This window comes from Panthera leo, chromosome E1, assembly GCF_018350215.1.
Source record: "Panthera leo isolate Ple1 chromosome E1, P.leo_Ple1_pat1.1, whole genome shotgun sequence".
Taxonomy (NCBI): Eukaryota; Metazoa; Chordata; class Mammalia; order Carnivora; family Felidae; genus Panthera; species Panthera leo.
In genome coordinates this window covers 45220709-45238362 of record NC_056692.1, presented here as the reverse complement: position 1 = coordinate 45238362, position 17654 = coordinate 45220709, and the positions used below count along the sequence as shown (strand labels likewise).

General features: G+C 40.5%; 1 protein-coding gene across 3 annotated transcripts in view; it reads right to left on the bottom strand.

The window, feature by feature from the left end:
- Positions 1-17654, bottom strand: part of TLK2 (tousled like kinase 2) — a 114039-nt gene that overhangs the window by 18168 nt on the left and 78217 nt on the right. For all 3 annotated transcript variants that reach the window (XM_042916914.1, XM_042916915.1, XM_042916916.1), the window contains 5 exons: positions 17160-17312; positions 12573-12639; positions 11490-11587; positions 9398-9479; positions 3627-3718 (listed from right to left, as the gene is read on the bottom strand). In XM_042916914.1, coding sequence (XP_042772848.1) covers positions 3627-3718; positions 9398-9479; positions 11490-11587; positions 12573-12639; positions 17160-17312 — 492 coding nt within the window. The remainder of the gene's footprint in view (positions 1-3626; positions 3719-9397; positions 9480-11489; positions 11588-12572; positions 12640-17159; positions 17313-17654) is intronic.

Sequence of the window (17654 nt, the reverse complement as noted above, 5' to 3'; positions counted from 1 at the left end):
CCCGGAAACCTGGCTGCAAGAGTCCCAGCTGTGTAACGCCACTTCGCTGGGCTTCCCCGACGCTGCGCAGGATTGGAGGTTTCCGAGGACGCTCCCTGGAGATGCAGGCCTCCGGAGCCCCGGTGCGGACCCTGAGCAAATGTAGCTCTGGCCCAGCTCCTCATTCCACCTAAGCAGCATCACATGTGTCCTTTTCGTATCTCAAGATCCCACCTAATAGTTCGTTCAGTAAAATTCAGACGATGCTGTTAACAAAAACCAAGTTTAGAAAGCTAGGGACTAACCAGATAACCCTCAAGTCATTTCTTCCTCTAACATACTAAAAATCTACAATTCTCTGCCCTTCTGTTGTAACTTTTTGGTTTTGTTGTGCATTTCAGGGCAGAGACCAATTTCTCCCTCAAAGTACAAGAAACAGAGGCAACTAAAGGAGGCAAAACTTAAGAACCAAAGGAAGGGTCAAAGTCCTCCCCAACTAACGGCATTTGCTGTGTCACTGAGCACACTCCCTCAGCATCATGTGAAGCTCTAAGCCCGCTTCTCGAGCTTCATCAGGCAAGGCCGTGGCTCTTTCCACATCCCTCGAATGTTCAACTTTTAATTTAGCATCCAAGGGATTAATGCACTACAGAAAGCTTAATTAGAAACGGGAAGAATCTTATCCGCTCATGTGTTAGTCTTTTACTCTTTTATAAGTGGGTATACATTCAATAGGCTTACAAAATGACTTTATCCTAAGAAATTAGAAGACCATCATATGTAAGTGTATACTAACTCAGATAAAATTATTTCTGTGGACAGCTTTATATGAAAGGTTTCCTACTGTGGAGTTTTTAATATGTTATTTGGGGGAGTCAAAGAAATCTTGTTAAAAAAAAAGGTATCTTATAATACCTACTAATGCTTTAATAATGCAAAAGTAAAATAATCAGTTTGCTTTTCGTTTGTGGAGGAAGGAGAAGAAAGGAGGTGCAGAGCAGAACTCAAAATTAAAACAACAACCTTTTGAGTTCTTCCTTTTTTCTTAATAAAGACTCAAATAAATGTCTTTATTCCAGATGGGACTGGGAAGTCACTCCCATGAAAGTAAAAGCAATCAGAGATGTTACTATGCAGGATAGCAGCATTTTCATATTTTATAATGTTACCATAACACTAAAGTGTACCACTTTTTAGTTTAATACTAAATTTTTAAAGCACTGTCTAAAATCTGTTATATGTTTGATATACACCTCTGTAAGTTCCAAGGAGTTAATGACATTTTGCTAATTCACTATCATCTGTATAGCCTGTATTCATCAGTATGATTTCATAATAAGCAAAATCTTTCAAAGAAAGGTGGAAGTGTGTAAGAATTTCTCCCTAGGTTTGGGCAAAGGTCTTAAGAACTTGGCACGCTCCCTCCCCATGTGTGTCTGTCTGTCAGCTAGGAAATGGCCCCTGCAGAGACGGCTCCATAGCAGGTACTTGGGTGCCATGATTCCCACCTCTGATGAGGAAATGAAGAGTAGAAAGGTACCACCATGAGCCTGGAGCGGGACCAGTAAAGAGCTCAGAAAGCTGAGACGCCCCCCTTCACTTGCTCTAGGACTCTGCCTGGTAGAGAAACATGAGGAACATACCCAGTCTCTACCCACCAGCACTCAAAGCAGCTTGCCAGATGTGTCACAGAGGTACAAGGTCCAGGCTTCGACCCCTCACTGTTTCAAAAGGCTAAGGTGGGCAGCACCCCACCAGCAGTCATCACAGTATTCCTCAGCAGAGTTCTCTTTAGGGCCAGCCTAAGAGCTGGACGCTGAAACTAGGCAAAGTATGTGCAAATCCCAGCACAGGAACCACCTTCTCAAGGTTAATCAAGGCTGGCCCCTCATAAAGTCAAGTGGTTTAGAGTGGTCAGGTCACACATAAGATACAGAACAGGCTCCAAGGATAGCCGGAGAGCATTTTTAAAGAGAAGCAAGTACCATTCCAACTCCCTACGCACTCTGAGAGTCTCAATGTAAGGGGGACGTTTCGCGTTTCTAACTGGTCAGAGCAACATGTGGCTTCCTTCTCTGAAGTGCTCCTGGCATTCACTGTGGCATATGCCATTCGTCCCTGAACGCCAAGTGACTGGAATGTGCTTGTAATAATGTAACTGTTCCTCAGAAGCATCTGGACTGCAGCTGCCTGTCACGTAAGATACACACACAAGGTGCCATGCATAAAGCACACCTCATCCCTTTTGCTACCTCCGCTAAGCCCAATTTCTCTTAACGCCACAGGAACCTTCACTTCTCCAGTGCTGAGTGCCATCCAGCACAGAATGGGGGGGGAGGGGAGCGGCGGAGGGGAGGGGAGGTTCCTGGACCCCTGATAAGGAACATGTGTACAGCAAGAGTTGCCTTGGTCTATGCCCCAAGAACAATTGATGATATAGAAATGTTTTACTTTTCCCTTGAGATTTAGAAGCCAATTAAAAGGCTATTTCAGGGGTGCCTGGGTGGCTCAGTCGGTTAAGCGTCTGACTTGATTTTGGCTCAGGTCATGATCTCGTGGTTTGTGGGTGCAAGTCCTGCATCTGGCTCTGTGCTGATGGCGCGGAGCCTGCTTGGGATTCTCCCTCTTTCTCTGCCCCTTCGCCACTTGCGCCTCCCCCCCCCAAAATAAAATAAACTTAAAAAAAAAAAAAAAAAGGCTACTTCAAAGTCTACTGCTTTTTTTCCCTTCAAAGTACAACCTGTAAGAAAAAAAACACAACTGCTCTCATAGAAAGGAGGTGAGTTTACATTAAAAGTGGTTATCTTCTCCTTCCTGGGTCAGGACATGTCTAATTCAGTGCTTTTACCTACAACAAGGAAACAATACTAAGCCCAGTGGGGATCCTAACAGCAAATCAGGTATGAGTGGCCTCCAAACCAAATGAGCCATGAATTCCGACGTTCTGAAGCTTGGGGCAGGGTGGGGAAAACAAGCAAAACCCGCCATTAGTGGATCAAAGAAATTCACACCTGTACATGTAATCATTATTCAAGCTAAAGAAGTCACCCTCCCAGCCCTTCTCCCAACACAGAAGAGGAGCGCCAGCCAGTGGCATTCAGGACCCTGAACACAGAATTCGGAGGGGAAACTGTGAGGGGGAGGGGGACTCAGCACTGAGGAACTGAATGTCCAACAAGCACCACTGCAGTCAAGAGGCACCCCAGGTACCCCCCCCCCTTCCTGTTTCCTCCATGAAGAAATGACTGAACAGGCAGGAAAAAGCCCAGCCCAGAGCCCCTCAGGATGCCCAGGCCACTGAAGGACTCCATCATCTGCTTTCTATAGACAGCAAGACGGTTTCCGAGGCTTTACTTGTTTACTGTAGCTAATGTTACACACATAACGGAAAGGGAGGTTGAAGAGCATGGGTTTTGGATTAAGGGAAGTCTAGATTTAAACACCAGCTCAGCCATTTCTTAACTATTACTCAAATTCTGTAAGTTTCAATTTGCTCATCAGTAAGATGGAAAATTTCTTCACTCTCCCAGGATAGTCATAAGGATTAAATGAAACAACAACAATGCATGTACAGCTGTTAGCACAGGGCCCAAACTACAGCTGTTACTTCCAGATTTTGAAAAATCAGATACTCTAGGATCACTTACTTGTGGTAATTCTCCTTTTTCTCATCTCTCCAGTTTTTATTTAACTGGTGAATTTTCACAGCTACATATCTTTGTTCTGTTAGATCAAATGCCTGCAAAGAAAAGGAATAAATTATGTTCTGGATAAATGCTAACAAGAATTACAGGCAAGTAACGGACTCAAAGCTTCTATTTAACACATCCATGATTCAAAATCCCAAATGCATTGTAAAATAAAAACAACAGTGGATGACAACACATCACATACTTGTTTCAGAGTTGCAACCATCTTCTTGAAACTTGTGATCAGATAATTTAGAAGTCTCCAGACTCACTGGCACCAAGGGGCTTAGAAAACAACCAAGTACACACCACAAACAGCAAGACAGCCCGTGCCTTACCAGTCATTGCCAAACAGTTCTCTCTGTGGACAATATCCACCCGCTCTGGGGCCTCACTCCCTTGCGTTGTATCTCGCCCCTCTGCTGACACTGGGACAGGACACTTCTAAAATGCTGGGGACACACACTATCTGCTCCTTGAGAAATAACCCCTCCAGATACACCTCTTCACTGTTTGTTTAGAAAATAACCTCGTAATTTGTTACACTGTTTATTAAAATACAAACAAATAAAATAACACCCTGCCTTTAGCCCCACCCATATACAATGGGCAAATAAAAAGCAGTTTTCAATCCCAACATGTCTGAAAGTTGTCACACCAGATCACGTCTCCAGCACTGTCCAAAGAAAAGGACATACTTTCCCCAAAGACCGCCACTGCTGGAAAGTCCTGCATCAGCTAGGTAGTGCTAGATCGTGGGGCGGGGGTGGGGAAGAAGGGGAACAGGTGGGTTTGTGAGGATGCTAAGTGTAAATCACAAGTTGATAACATGAGTAGTATTTTAACACAACAGGGTATTTCTCCTATACAAAAGAATTTATTGAACAACTCCTTTGGGATGAATAGTTTTTCTTAATTCTTAAGGTTGAGATGAGGGGTGCCTGGGTGGCTCAGTCGGTTAAGCCTCTGACTCTTGATTTCAGCTCAGGTCATGGTCTCATGGTTCCTGGGATTGAGCCCATCGGGCTCTGCACTGATAGTGTGGAGCCTGCTTGGGATTCTATCTCTCTGCCCCTCCCCCCCCCTCAAAATAAATAAACTCATAAACAAATTAAAGTTCAGTAAGAAATTTAATGCCTCAGTTCCAGCACTATTACCACCCATCTACCCGTTTCCACAAATATATGGACAGATGAAAGCAACAGGTACAGGGTAAGTCATGACTCCCGTTCTACGGATCTTTTAAAATGTAAGCTACCTCTAGGGAAGCGCTAACTGCAAGAGATGGCTACTCATGAAAGAAACTTCTAATTTATACTAAATTTAAACCAGCATTTTTTTAAATATAAAAACTACACAATTTAAACAGAATAGCTTATTTCACAGAAATGGAAACTTCTGAACTCTATTTTTCTTATAGAATCTGAAGTCCACCTACAAGCTTATAGAACATCACGCCTTTACAGGAGAAAACCATTTAAAACCATTAAAAGCCAGATCAAATACCACCTAATCTGTAAGAGCACTAATGAGACGATAAGTGTCTTTTTGTCCACCTACTGTACCCTATTTCTGAATCCAAGACACTGTGATCCACCACCGATTTAAGAAGCATCTAAATTTCAGGAATGTAAACACGACTAAGGAACACACTAGGAAAACACAGGATGAAGAAATAACTAACAAGTAACTGGGAAGCACCAAGGACAAATGCTGATGATTTTAAAAAGTATTTGTTTCACTTGTAGGTTTATACCCAAAAGAATTACAAGCAACTTCTCTGAGAGGTATGTGCACATGCATGTTCAAAGCAGCACAATTCACTACAGACCAGGAGAGGAAGCAACCCCAACATCCACTGCCAGAGGAATGGATAAAGAAAACGAAGTATATGCATACAATGGAGTATTATTCAGCCTTAAAAGAAGGAAATCCTATCACATCAACATGGATGAGCTTGGAGAACATCATGCTAAGTAAATGAGCCAGTCACAAAAAGACAAATACTGTGATTCCACTTACACAGGTATCTAAAAGTAGTCAAGTTCATTGAAACAGAAAGTAGAATGGCAGTTATCAGGGGCTGGGAGAGGAGACTTGTTGCTTAATGGGTAAAGTTTCAGTTTTGCAAGATGAAAAAATTCTGCAGATCTGTTTCACAACAACATAAATACACCTCACACTACTAAAATGTACACTTAAAAGTGATTATGATAAATTTTGTGTTTTTTTTACATTTTAAAATTATCAAAAACAAAAAATAGAGTGTTTGATTCAAGAATGAAAACAAAAACAAAGAAAGCAAAAGGAAGGAAAGATTAAAAACACAAGTTAATGAAAAAATCAAAGAGTAGACTTGATCAACAAAATAAAAAGTTGATTCTTAGAGGAAAAAATAAACATTGACTCATCTCTAACCTATCACTCAAGAGATATAAAAATAAACACTTCAGGGGCGCCTGGGTGGCTCAGTCGGTTAAGCGTCCAACTTCAGCCCGGGTCACGATCTCGCGGTCCGTGAGTTCAAGCCCCGCGTCGGGCCCTGGGCTGATGGCTCAGAGCCTGGAGCCTGCTTCCAGCTCTGTCTCCCTCTCTCTCTGCCCCTCCCCCATTCATGCTCTGTCTCAAAAATAAATAAACGTTAAAAAAAAAAAATTAAATTAAAAAAAAAATGAATAAATAAACACTTCAGGGGCACCAGGGTAGCTCAGTCTGACTTTGGTTCAGGTCATGATCTCACTGCTAATGAGTTCAGGCCCCACGTCGGGCTCTGTGCTGACAGCTCGTAGCTTGGAGCGTGGAGCCTGCTTTGGATTCTGTCTCCATCTCTCTGCCCTTCCCCCACTAGTGCTCTGTCTCCTCTCTCAAAAAATAAAAAAATTAAAAATAAATAATAAAAATAAACATTTCATAAAAAAGAGAAATAACTAAGGTATGGATGATATATATTTTTTAATGTTTATTTATTTTGAGAGAGAAAGAGACAGAGCATGAGCATGAGAGTAACGGAGGGGCAGAAAGGGAGACAGAGAGAATCCCAAGCAGGCTCCATGCTGTCAGCACAGAACCAGACTCAGGCTCCGTCCACCTCACGAACCGTGAGATCATGACCTGAGCTGAAACCCAGAGTCAGATGCTTAACTGACTGAGCCACTCAAGGTGCCCCATGGATGACATTTTTAAACCAAGGTGAAATAGGAGATTTTCCAGGAAAATTATCAAAACTGGCTTAAGAAGGGGAAGAAAATAGCAAATCAGTATTTGTAGAAGAAATTAAAAAGGTTATCAAAATGTTTTCCTCTACAATGACATCTACCCATGTGATTCGAAGTCTGCTCTTTTATTTTTTAATTTTTTTTTTAATGTTTATTTATTTTTGAGAGAGAACTCACACGAGCATGAGCAGGGGAGGGGCAGAGAGAGAGAGGGAGACACAGAATTTGAAACAGGATCCAGGCTCTGAGCTGTCAGCACACAGCCTGACGCGGGGCTCGAACTCATGAACCATGAGATCATGACCTGAGCTGAAGCTGGATGCTTGACAGACCGAGCCACCCAGGTACCCCTGCTCTTTTAAGAGCCAACAATTCCTATGCAATGCATCCCAGGGCATGGGAAAAAAGAAATTTCACAACTTACTCTGGATAACCAGGACATAAAAGCTAGACAATGCTGCCTGCACACAAAAGATGACTATGGGCCAGCCGCACTTATGAATAGAGATAAAAAATATGAAATACTAGAAAATCAAGCCCAGTAGTACACTAAAAATAATATTCTAGTTCTGGAAGTGAACAGTAATGGTAGTTGTACAACATTATGAACATACTTAATGCAAACAAATTGCACACTTAAAATGGTAAATTTTTATATATATCACAGTAAAAATTAACACTAAAGAAAACCGTCAAATCATTATGTTATACACCTAAAACAAATATATCATTGTATGCCAACTAACTTCGATTAAAAAACATTAATACACATGGGGCGCCTGGGTGGCTCAGTTGGTTAAGCGTTCGACTTCGGCTCAGGTCATAATCTAACGGTTCGTGCGTTCGAGCCCCGTGTTGGGGCTCTGTGCTGACAGCTCAGAGCCTGGAGCCTGCTTCGGATTCTGTGTCTCCCCCTCTCTGCTCCTCCCCCACTCATGCTCGCTCACTCCCTCTCTCTCTCAAAAATGAACAAACATTAAAAAAATTTTTTAATAAAATATTTAAAAATAAATATAAAATAAAATATTTAAAAAAGAAAGGGGGGTACATAACTAGTTTTTACTGTTTTTATCTGAAATGAAAACATTATTTTGCTCAAACTATTTCCCATATATAAATTCACAAGGCATAATGTAAATCCCAAGAGTGAAGACTGCACTTCAGGAAAAGGGAATTCACAGGGCCAGGCAGTAGAGACCATTTAATAAACCGACTTTGCATGTAAAATCCTGGTGCCAGAAACACCTACAGAAACAAGGAGGCGGTGACTGGTGAACATGTTGTGGATCTGCAGCTACACTGAAAACCTGCTGAATTTCTCATTTAGTACAAATGAACTAAAGGCACAGTGGTCTGACCTTCACTGGCCTGGCTAAAAAGCCAGGACACTGCTTCAGAATCCCAGAGCTAATTAACGCTCTTAGAAGATGAGAACTTTTTTTTTTTTTTTAAATGTTTCATTTATTTTGAGAGAGAGAAAGAGAGAGAGAGAAACAGCACGAGCAGGAGAGATGCAGACACAGGATATGAAGCAGGCTCCAGGCTCTGAGCTGTCAGCACAAAGCCCAACGCAGGGCTCAAACTCACAAACCGCGAGATCAAGACCTGAGCCTAGGTCAGACGCTTAACGGACTGAGCTACCCAAGCACCCAACATGAGAACTTTTTAAAAATAAGAAGCAGGTTTTCAAATAAGAATGAACTTTAAGGCATCTATTAAAAAAAATCATAAGAATAAAAGTAACACAAACGTATTTCTTTAAAAAAAATTTTTTTTAATGTTTATTTTTGAGAGAGACAGAGCATGAGCAGGGGAGGGGCAGAGAGAGAGAGAGAGGAACACACAGAATCTGAAGCAGGCTCCAGGCTCTGAGCTGTCAGCAGACCCCAACGTGGGGCTTGAATTCACAAACCGCGAGATCATGACCTAAGCCAAAATTGGATGCTTAAGTGACTGAGCCACCCAGGCACCCCCATACTTATTTCTTTAAAAAAAAAAAAAAAAAAAAAATTTTTTTAACATTTATTCATTTTTTGAGAGAGAGAGAGGGAGAGCAAAGCAGGGGAGGGGCAGAGAGAGGGGGAGACACAGAATGTGAAGCAGGCTCCAGGCTCTGAGCTGTCAGCACAGAGCCCGATGCGGGGCTTGAACTCATGAAATGTGAGATCACGACCTGAGCCGAAGTCGGATGCTTAACTGACTGAGCCACCCAGGCGCCCCACCCCCATACTTACTTCTAACAAATGTAAGTGAGGCAGGAAGTACAGAAACAGAATATAAATCACCATAATTTCACTACTGAGAAACAGTGCTGTTTTTCCTTCCTGTTTTTTTTTTTTTTTTTTTAATTTTCCAAACTTGAGAACAGGGCAAAATACTATATCCTGCCTTAGTAAGTTTTTGAGTTTCAACCAAAAGATATCAATCCACAATTATCACTATTCTTAATGTTCTCCAAGTCAGTAATAACCAATAATTTAATCTTAGTCTTTGTATCCAGTTTCTTACACTTACCTTGTAAACTTCACTGAAACCTCCTCTACCCAAAAGATGTAACAACAAATATCTGTCATTTAGCGTTGGATGATCTTTAAATCTGTGGAAACAGGGAATACAGAACATCCTGAGGTCAAGGACTACACAGTCTTCCATACTAGCAAAATGCCCAGAATATCCAACATGCTATGCACATGATTATAGCTGCTGCTGCCAGTTTGGTAACACCACCAATATAGCTAATTGTAAACATGAAATAAGTTACATAGTTCAAAGAGACTACATAAATACAAGGATGGCACTGGCTACAGAGCCGTAAGGTATAGATGCCAGCCTCAGCACAGTCACAACTGGACCTGTGACCTGTGTTGACCTTCCTCCCTGTCTGCCTCGCTATGAAGTGAGGGGACTGTAGACTACACTAGATCAGGGATTTCCAAAGTGCGCTACTCAGTTCCTCCAAAGTATTCAAAAGCCACATGTTCCCACCATTCCAAAACTAACACAATGAAACTCCAAGATATTTTACATAGCCTTAAAAACAGATCTGACTATACAGTAAATCACATGTCCGTTCTATGTACATTTATTTTCCCTCTTTGAGACAGTCTCATGATATAACTGTTTCTGCCACACAGGATTCCACCTTGTGTTGTTTTCTAACAATAAGACAAAGACAAGAGAGATTCTGGCAAAAATAACTTTAAAACTATTTCTACCTAGTTCCTGATCTTAAACTGCCCCACTGTTAATCCTGGAAAACTATTTTAATTTTGAGACAGTGGCGTGCCTGCAGAGGGGTGCCACTGCTGCGTGGCGGTCGGCTCTGGCGTTCCACAGCAAGTTCGGCTCTTTGTTTAGTCGCACAGCTGTGGGTCCCTGGTCAAGTCAACGTAATTTTGTGGGGCTCTCATGAAGACAGCTCTATGCCTGACACATACAGAGTGCTCGGTCACGGTAACTGCTGTGGCCTGCCACCTCCCAGAAAGAAAAATCCATGGCTCACACTGGCCAAACAAAAATACACAAGCAATAGCTCTGTCCAAAAAAATCATGTTTCAGAGTCAGAAAAATTTTAAAAAGAAAAGATTACAAACTAAAGGTATTTCCCACATCAATCTACTTTTCGGTTTCAATCCTTTAAATGACTTATAAACAAAGGTGGGCATTCATCTACAATTAATACCTAAACCTAAGACAGTCTTGTTTAAAATCTCAGCACCCAAAGGGCCCTTAAAGGTCATTCTAAAACCATGCCATCCCAACCCAGGAACCCTTCCATGCCATGACACTGTCACCCGTGCTTCCATTTAGCAGGGCTCTGCAGGAATCTGAAAACACAGAGTATCCCAACCACCTACAACTGCAAAGCTATATTGTTTAGTGACCTCTATTTGTGTGAAAATGCTAGAATACATGCATACATATTTAACATATAAATCTATCTATATTTATTTTTTTGATTTTTTTTTTTTTAGTTTTTTTTAACATTTATTTTTTTGAGACAGAGAGAGAGAGAGAGAGAGAGAGGGAGAGAGAGCATGAATGGGGGAGGGTCAGAGAGAGAGGGAGACACAGAATCCGAAGCAGGCTCCAGGCTCTGAGCTGTCAGCACAGAGCCCAACATGGGGCTTGAACTCACAGACGGTGAGATCATGACCTGAGCCGAAGCCGGATGCTTAACTGACTGAGCCACCCAGGAACCCCTTAATGTTTATTTTTTGAGAGAGAGAGAGAGAGAGAGCGCGCGCGCGCAAGTAGGGCAGGGTCAGAGAGAGAGATGGAGACACAGAATCCGAAGCAGGCTCCAGGCTCTGAGCTGTCAGCACAGAGCCCGACATGGGGCTCGAACTCACAAACCATGAGATCATGACCTGAGCCGAAGTCGGATGCTCAACCGACTGAGTCACCCAGGCACCCCTATATATATTTAAATTAAAGCAAGTCATAGTTGTGTTCACAAACCTGTATTACACCCTGCAATAGAGCTAAATACACCATGGAATCATATACCCAATTTATATTAAGCAGAACCATCATTCTAGACCATTCAATTCATGTCAGAAACTGTTTAGCAATCTCCAACCCAACATACCCCCAAGTTGCTTACTGTGAATTATCTTCATTATGTATCCTTTTTAGTTCCCTGATATGTAGATTTCTAACCCTTTCTAGCCTTTCCAGCTCTGCCTGGATCTCTGCTTCCTCCTAAAGTGAAAAGGAAAGAAAAAGCTCAGAACACAGGAAACTACCCTTTAGGAATCTCATTTCAAAAACAGACATTTTTCTTTCGAAAAACTAAAGGAAAATGTTTCTTCCACATTAAAAAGGATTTTTTTTTTTTTAAGGACTAGAATTTTAATCATAAAAAGCAAGATCACAGTAAATAATAAATAAAACTGAAACCATACAAAGGAGTACAAGTAAGAAAAAAGCCCTCTTGCTGCCCTGCCCTCTCGTCTCCATGCCCATTCCCCAGATGTAACTACTGTTAAGTATCCTGTGTAAATTTTCAGAAATGTTCTCTGTATTTTATATACAGGCATACAATCTTTTTTTTCCTTTTTTTCTTTTTCCTTTTTTTTTTCAAAAATCAGGTTCTGTATCTGGTTCTGCTCTGTAAGTATGGATTATGTTTGGTGCCTTAAGTTCCACTGATTTAACAAGATCTGAGAACCTAGTTGGAAAAACACACACCAAAGGCAGTTTATTAAATGCTTACTGACCATCATCCCCATAAGTAGTATCTACCAAAAATGTATGGGCTGTTGAATTTAGGAGATGGGCAATCCATATTTAAGACGCCTCTGTGAACATCATCAATACCTATTTTTATGTAGGTGACTTTGTGTGGTTGGTACAAGTTTAAAATATTAAGAGCTTTCAGATCAAATCTGAACCACCTGCTCATATTGAATATTTAATTTTTACCTAAGGATAACTACTTATGAAACTTTATGAGATATGCAGAGTTATCTATTGGTATATCCCTGGTTGAAAAAAGTGCTCTCATTGGGTGGCTGGAGTTGACTCAAAAATTCAAAGACATGAATTCCACCATTCACGGTGGAATACAGGATATAATAGGGAGAAGAACTACTCCAGATTTTAGCAGGTATGTCCAACTATGACATTTGCTTTAATACTACATGTAGACTGATTTCTCCAGACATATTTTGCTCATTATACTTACCTTTTTAAGATGACCTAATCTGAGTTTGAAGATTTCTTCTTGTTCATGGTATTCTGCTAATGTTAACCTAGAAGATAATGGTAGAAATTCCAGTAAATTATTTGAAATTGTAGTGTGCCTATCAAAAGAGAAATGCCAAAGCATGCCATATGGTAGAGTCAGTCTGTTAAAATAACTAAAAGCTAGATTATCTTGCAATCTGACAAAAGAAAACTTCTGTGATTTATCAGATGTGACATGAAGAAAGGAGGCTAATTTATAAAAAAAATGAGAAAAATAAATGAGCTTATATTTTTACATTATTTATGAAATGAGTTTTGTCCATACAATCTCAGATGAAAATCCATTGGGAAAGTAGCCAAAAATTATATGCCTGAACTTTCTTTTTGAAGAGACAGTAATAAGCCAATGGATGTGATGATTTTTGAGAATCTCTTAGACTCTGATACCATGATAACAAGGAGTAGGACGACATAACGGAAGAGTCCAGGATTTGGAGTCTGAGGTCTAGGGTTCAAAGTGCAACTCAGGCCAATGGCCATGTGACCTGGACAAGCAACTTTTTAAGTCTCAGTTTCTTAAGAGGGTGGCAAGCAATAGCACCCATCTAAGAAAGCTGTTGTGACTATTAAGTGAGAATGGGAAATAATTCCTAAGGTGTAAAATGGTATTTGAATACAATACTCAAAGGGCTGACTTGAATGGGTGGTCACTTGTGTTCCACCTACTCCAATCACAACTCTGTATCTTAAGAACGAGCATTTAAGGAGTGATCACTTACTCCTCCATCTTCACCCTCTTCACATTCTAGAAGCAGACACACAGACTTCAGTGTGTTAGATGTCACTGTTCAGTTATATTCCAAATAGCAGGAGAAAGAAGGAACAGCTATCCCATCAACCAGGAAGAGCTACAAAATAGCCTTTGAGGTCTGACTAAAAGAGACTAACAAGAGGAAATACATCCACTAGGTTGTTACATCTGTCCCTTCACAGAGGCAGAAGTACTTCTATCCATACTCCGTATCACACGAGTAGAAAAGGGAGAAATGAAAATACAGTTAGGGATTCTCTCTGCCTGAAATAGGACTGATATCAGAGGTGATAATGTGACTCACTCTAAGGCTCCAGAGGACTGTTTTTGGCTTCTGGCCAAAGGAATGAGCCAAGTTACAGATACTTTAATTAAAAACTGGACTAAAGGCCTTCCAGCTTGGATTTTACACAGGACTCCAGATGGCAACTGCTTACTGACACACTACTGGCCTAGACTGAGTTCTAATTATTGTTCTATGGCAAGGAAACAGCCTATGCCTTCTTTATTACTACTAAGCCAACAGTCTTATGCATTAGCATTAAATAATTTTCAAGTAATACTGGAGGGACAGTCTCTTCACAAAATAAATCTGGGAGTGGTCACAAAAAAGACAATGATCAGACTGATGTGTACAACATTTGCCCAGAGAATCTTCCAAATCTGGGTTCCTACTTGGACTTTCTGAAAGAAAATATTTTAAATTTAAAATCTAGTTTTAAAATATTTAGTAAAATATTTAGTTATAAGAATGAAGATGTTGTCCAAGTTTATTCACTGTGTATACTATTATCACTATCCTCAATGAAATCATTAGTTTATTTACCTGTTCATTTCCCCTAAAGAAACCGTAAGCTCCTAAGGCTAGGGCTGTATCCTTTAGCTCTGTATCCCCAGTGTCCAGACCAAGGCCAATTGTACAATATGCATTTACCATAAACTTACTAAATGAATGTCCAGGAAAAGGCTCCCCAAAACATCAAGTATGTATGGAGTAAGGAATGGTATTAAGCCATCTTTCCCACTGGAATGGGATGTCATGGACCTTAAACAATAGTGCAGTACACACACTATTATATTTGGTGGATTGGAGGTTAATGTTTTTGAGAACTGATACGAAAACATAAAGGAAAAAGACATATTCTTCAATAAATTATACAATATCATTATCTTTTGTGTCTATCTTTAGACCTAAAACCTATTTTCAGCCAAAGACTCCCACAATGACAGCTTTGCAAAATTTCTTTTTCCCTTGAAAAACCAATGAAGCCACTACAGATACACAGATAACAATACTGGTTACTGTTTTTATGAAAAATGTATTTTAAATTTCAAACATCCAATTCAGGAATGAGCTTCATGGCTACCATCAATTCTTCAGTGATTGCCTACACTATTATCTATAGATCTTTCCCCCTGCCTTTTTTTTTTAATTTTTAATGTTTATTTATTATTATTATTTTTTAATTTTTATGTTTATTCATTTTTGAAAGACAAAGAGAGACAAAGCACAACAAGCAGGGGTGGGGCGGAGAGAGAGTGGGGGACACAAAATCTGAAGCAGGCTCCAGGCTCTGAGCTGTCAGCACAGAGCCCGACGCAAGGCTCCAACCCAGGAATCATGAGATCATGACCAGAGCCGAAGTAGGACGCTCAACTGACTAAGCCACCCAAGCACCCCAATGTTTATTTATTTTTGAAAGAGAGAGACACACACACAGAATCCGAAGCAGGCTCCATTCCGAGCTGTCAGCACAGAGCCCAACATGGTGTCCAAACCCACAAACCGCAAGATCATGACCTGGGCTGAAGTCGGACGCTCAACAGACTGAGCCACCCAGGTGCCCCTCTTTTTTCCCTTTTTTATGTGAAAGCTTCTTGAAGACAGAGGCCATGACTTAAATGTCTTCATATTAAGTACGTATAAGAAATATTTTAAATAGGTAAACAATATATAGGTTTTATTTCCCATGTCAATTCTGTTTGGCAGTTCCTGCTTAGTTGACCCATGGACCATTCACCTCACAGTCTGTTTTTGTAAATCAAGTCTTATTGGAACATAGCCACCCCCATTCATTTACGTACTGTGTATGGCTGTTTTCAGGCTACAACAGTCAGCAGTGCAGAGTAGATGCAATAGAGACCAGCCTGCCTACAAAGCCTAAAAGTATTTACCATGGCCCAGTATAGAAAAAGCCTGTCAACTCCTGCCCTAGACGAAGATTCTCTTAGTGGTCAAAATGGGATGATCAGGGGCGCCTGGGTGGCTGAGTCAGTTAAGCATCTGACTTCGGCTCAGATCACGATCTCACGGTTCATGGCTTTGAGCCCCCGTCAGGCTCTGTGCTGACAGCTCAGAGCCTGGAGCCTGCTTCAGATTCTGTGTCTCCCTCTCTCGCTGCCCCTCCCCTGCTCACACTTGGTCTCTCTCTTTCAAAACTAAACATTAAAAAAAAATTAAAGAAAAAAAGAATGTGATGATCAATTAGGGAAATCTGACACGGGACAGGGGTGAAAAAAGAAAGCATCTATACTAAGGCTATGCTATCCCTCCTATTCATGGCAGCTATGTGACTACACTGCAACCGAAGATATTGGTGTTTCCCACAGGTCCACAGAACAGGAAAAAATACTGGTGATGTCAAGATTTGGCTTAGTGGCAAAATATCTTTTTCCTAAAATAATACCTATTTTTTTCTTAGCTTGCTCCTACAGTTTCTGTGACTGTTAACCAAATGCTCTTTAGACCAGTTAAGAGCATTCTCCAGCTAGACATTTTTTACTTCAAAAGAACAGCCAGGTAATCCCCCTAAGATGATGCCAATGTACCATAACCCAGAACCACACATAAACAACTCTATCATTTGACCACCATGCTGATACCACATTTGTTTTGAGAGTGGCCGAAGACCATGACGTCAAGTGACCTTATTTGTCCCGCTCACTTGAAAATACCTAAATAATAATTAAAAAGAGAAGAAATAACAAGTGGTGGTGAGGATGTGGAGAAAAGGGAACTCTTGTGCAGTGCTGGCGGGAATGTAAATTGGTGCATCCGTTATGAAAAACAGCACGGCAGTTCTTCAAAAAATTAAAAATAGAACTATCCTATGACTTAGCAATTTCACCTCTGGATATTTATCCAAAGGAAATGAAATCACTCTCTCAAAAAGACCTATGCACCCCCATCTTCATTGCAGTATTATTCACAACAGTTAAGACATGAAAAAAAACCCTAAGTGTCCACCAATGGATAAATGGATAAAGAAACTGTGATATACATATACATAGCATGGCGTCTAAAGTTAATAATCCTGTATTGTATATGTGGAAGGTGCTGAGAGTAGATCATAAAATTCTCATAAGAAAAAAAATTGTAACTTTGTGAGGTGATGGATGTTAACTAAACTTATTATGGGAATCATTTTATAATATCTACACATATCTAATCATTATGTTGTACACCTAAAACTGATACAATGTTATATGTCAGTTGTATCTAAATAAAACTGAAAACAAACCCCAAAATACACCCAACCACCCCCCAACAAAAAAGAAAGAAAATACCCAAATAAGATGAGGACTAAGAAAACGAATGAATTTTACGTGGTTTTTATATAAGTTGTGAGCAAATTCACCAACGTAACTAAAAAGAAAGCTTACGCCCTAGAAATCCCCGTAATTTATCCTTTTTTCCAGTGGCACTCCACAGGGCATTTGTATTTTGGGGAAGACTGTGGTATCTCACAGAGTTCACATTAATAAAGAACATACGTTTCATTTTCAGCTCCGTTGGTCTTGCTTTTCCGCTGTTTCTGCTCATTGGTTGCCGGAGGGGCCTGTCCCATGGCAGGGGGTTTCCGCTTTGCTAACATTTTCCGTTGTCTTTCTATCTCTTCCCTCTGTGAATTTATCCTTTCCTGCTGCCTACAGATATAAAAGATGTTGCACAGAGAAGAAGGTCAAAACACTGTAACATGGCTGGAGAGTAAACACAAATATCTTGGCACCTATATATTTGATAGACTTGAGAAAAAGTAAGCCCCTTTAAATCAAGTAGAAATTTGATTATAACTTCAGGTTAGAAAAGCCAAATAACTGATGATAGAAAGATTTTTTTTTTGGAATGAGTCTGTGCTTTAAGACAGTAGTTATGATTATTCTCCGAACAGGAAAAGTAGGCAGGAACAATATCAAATTTCCACTGCGACCTTATTTTCTGACTCAAGAAAGAATTTTCTGATTCCTTTTTAACAGTTAAGAAAATAA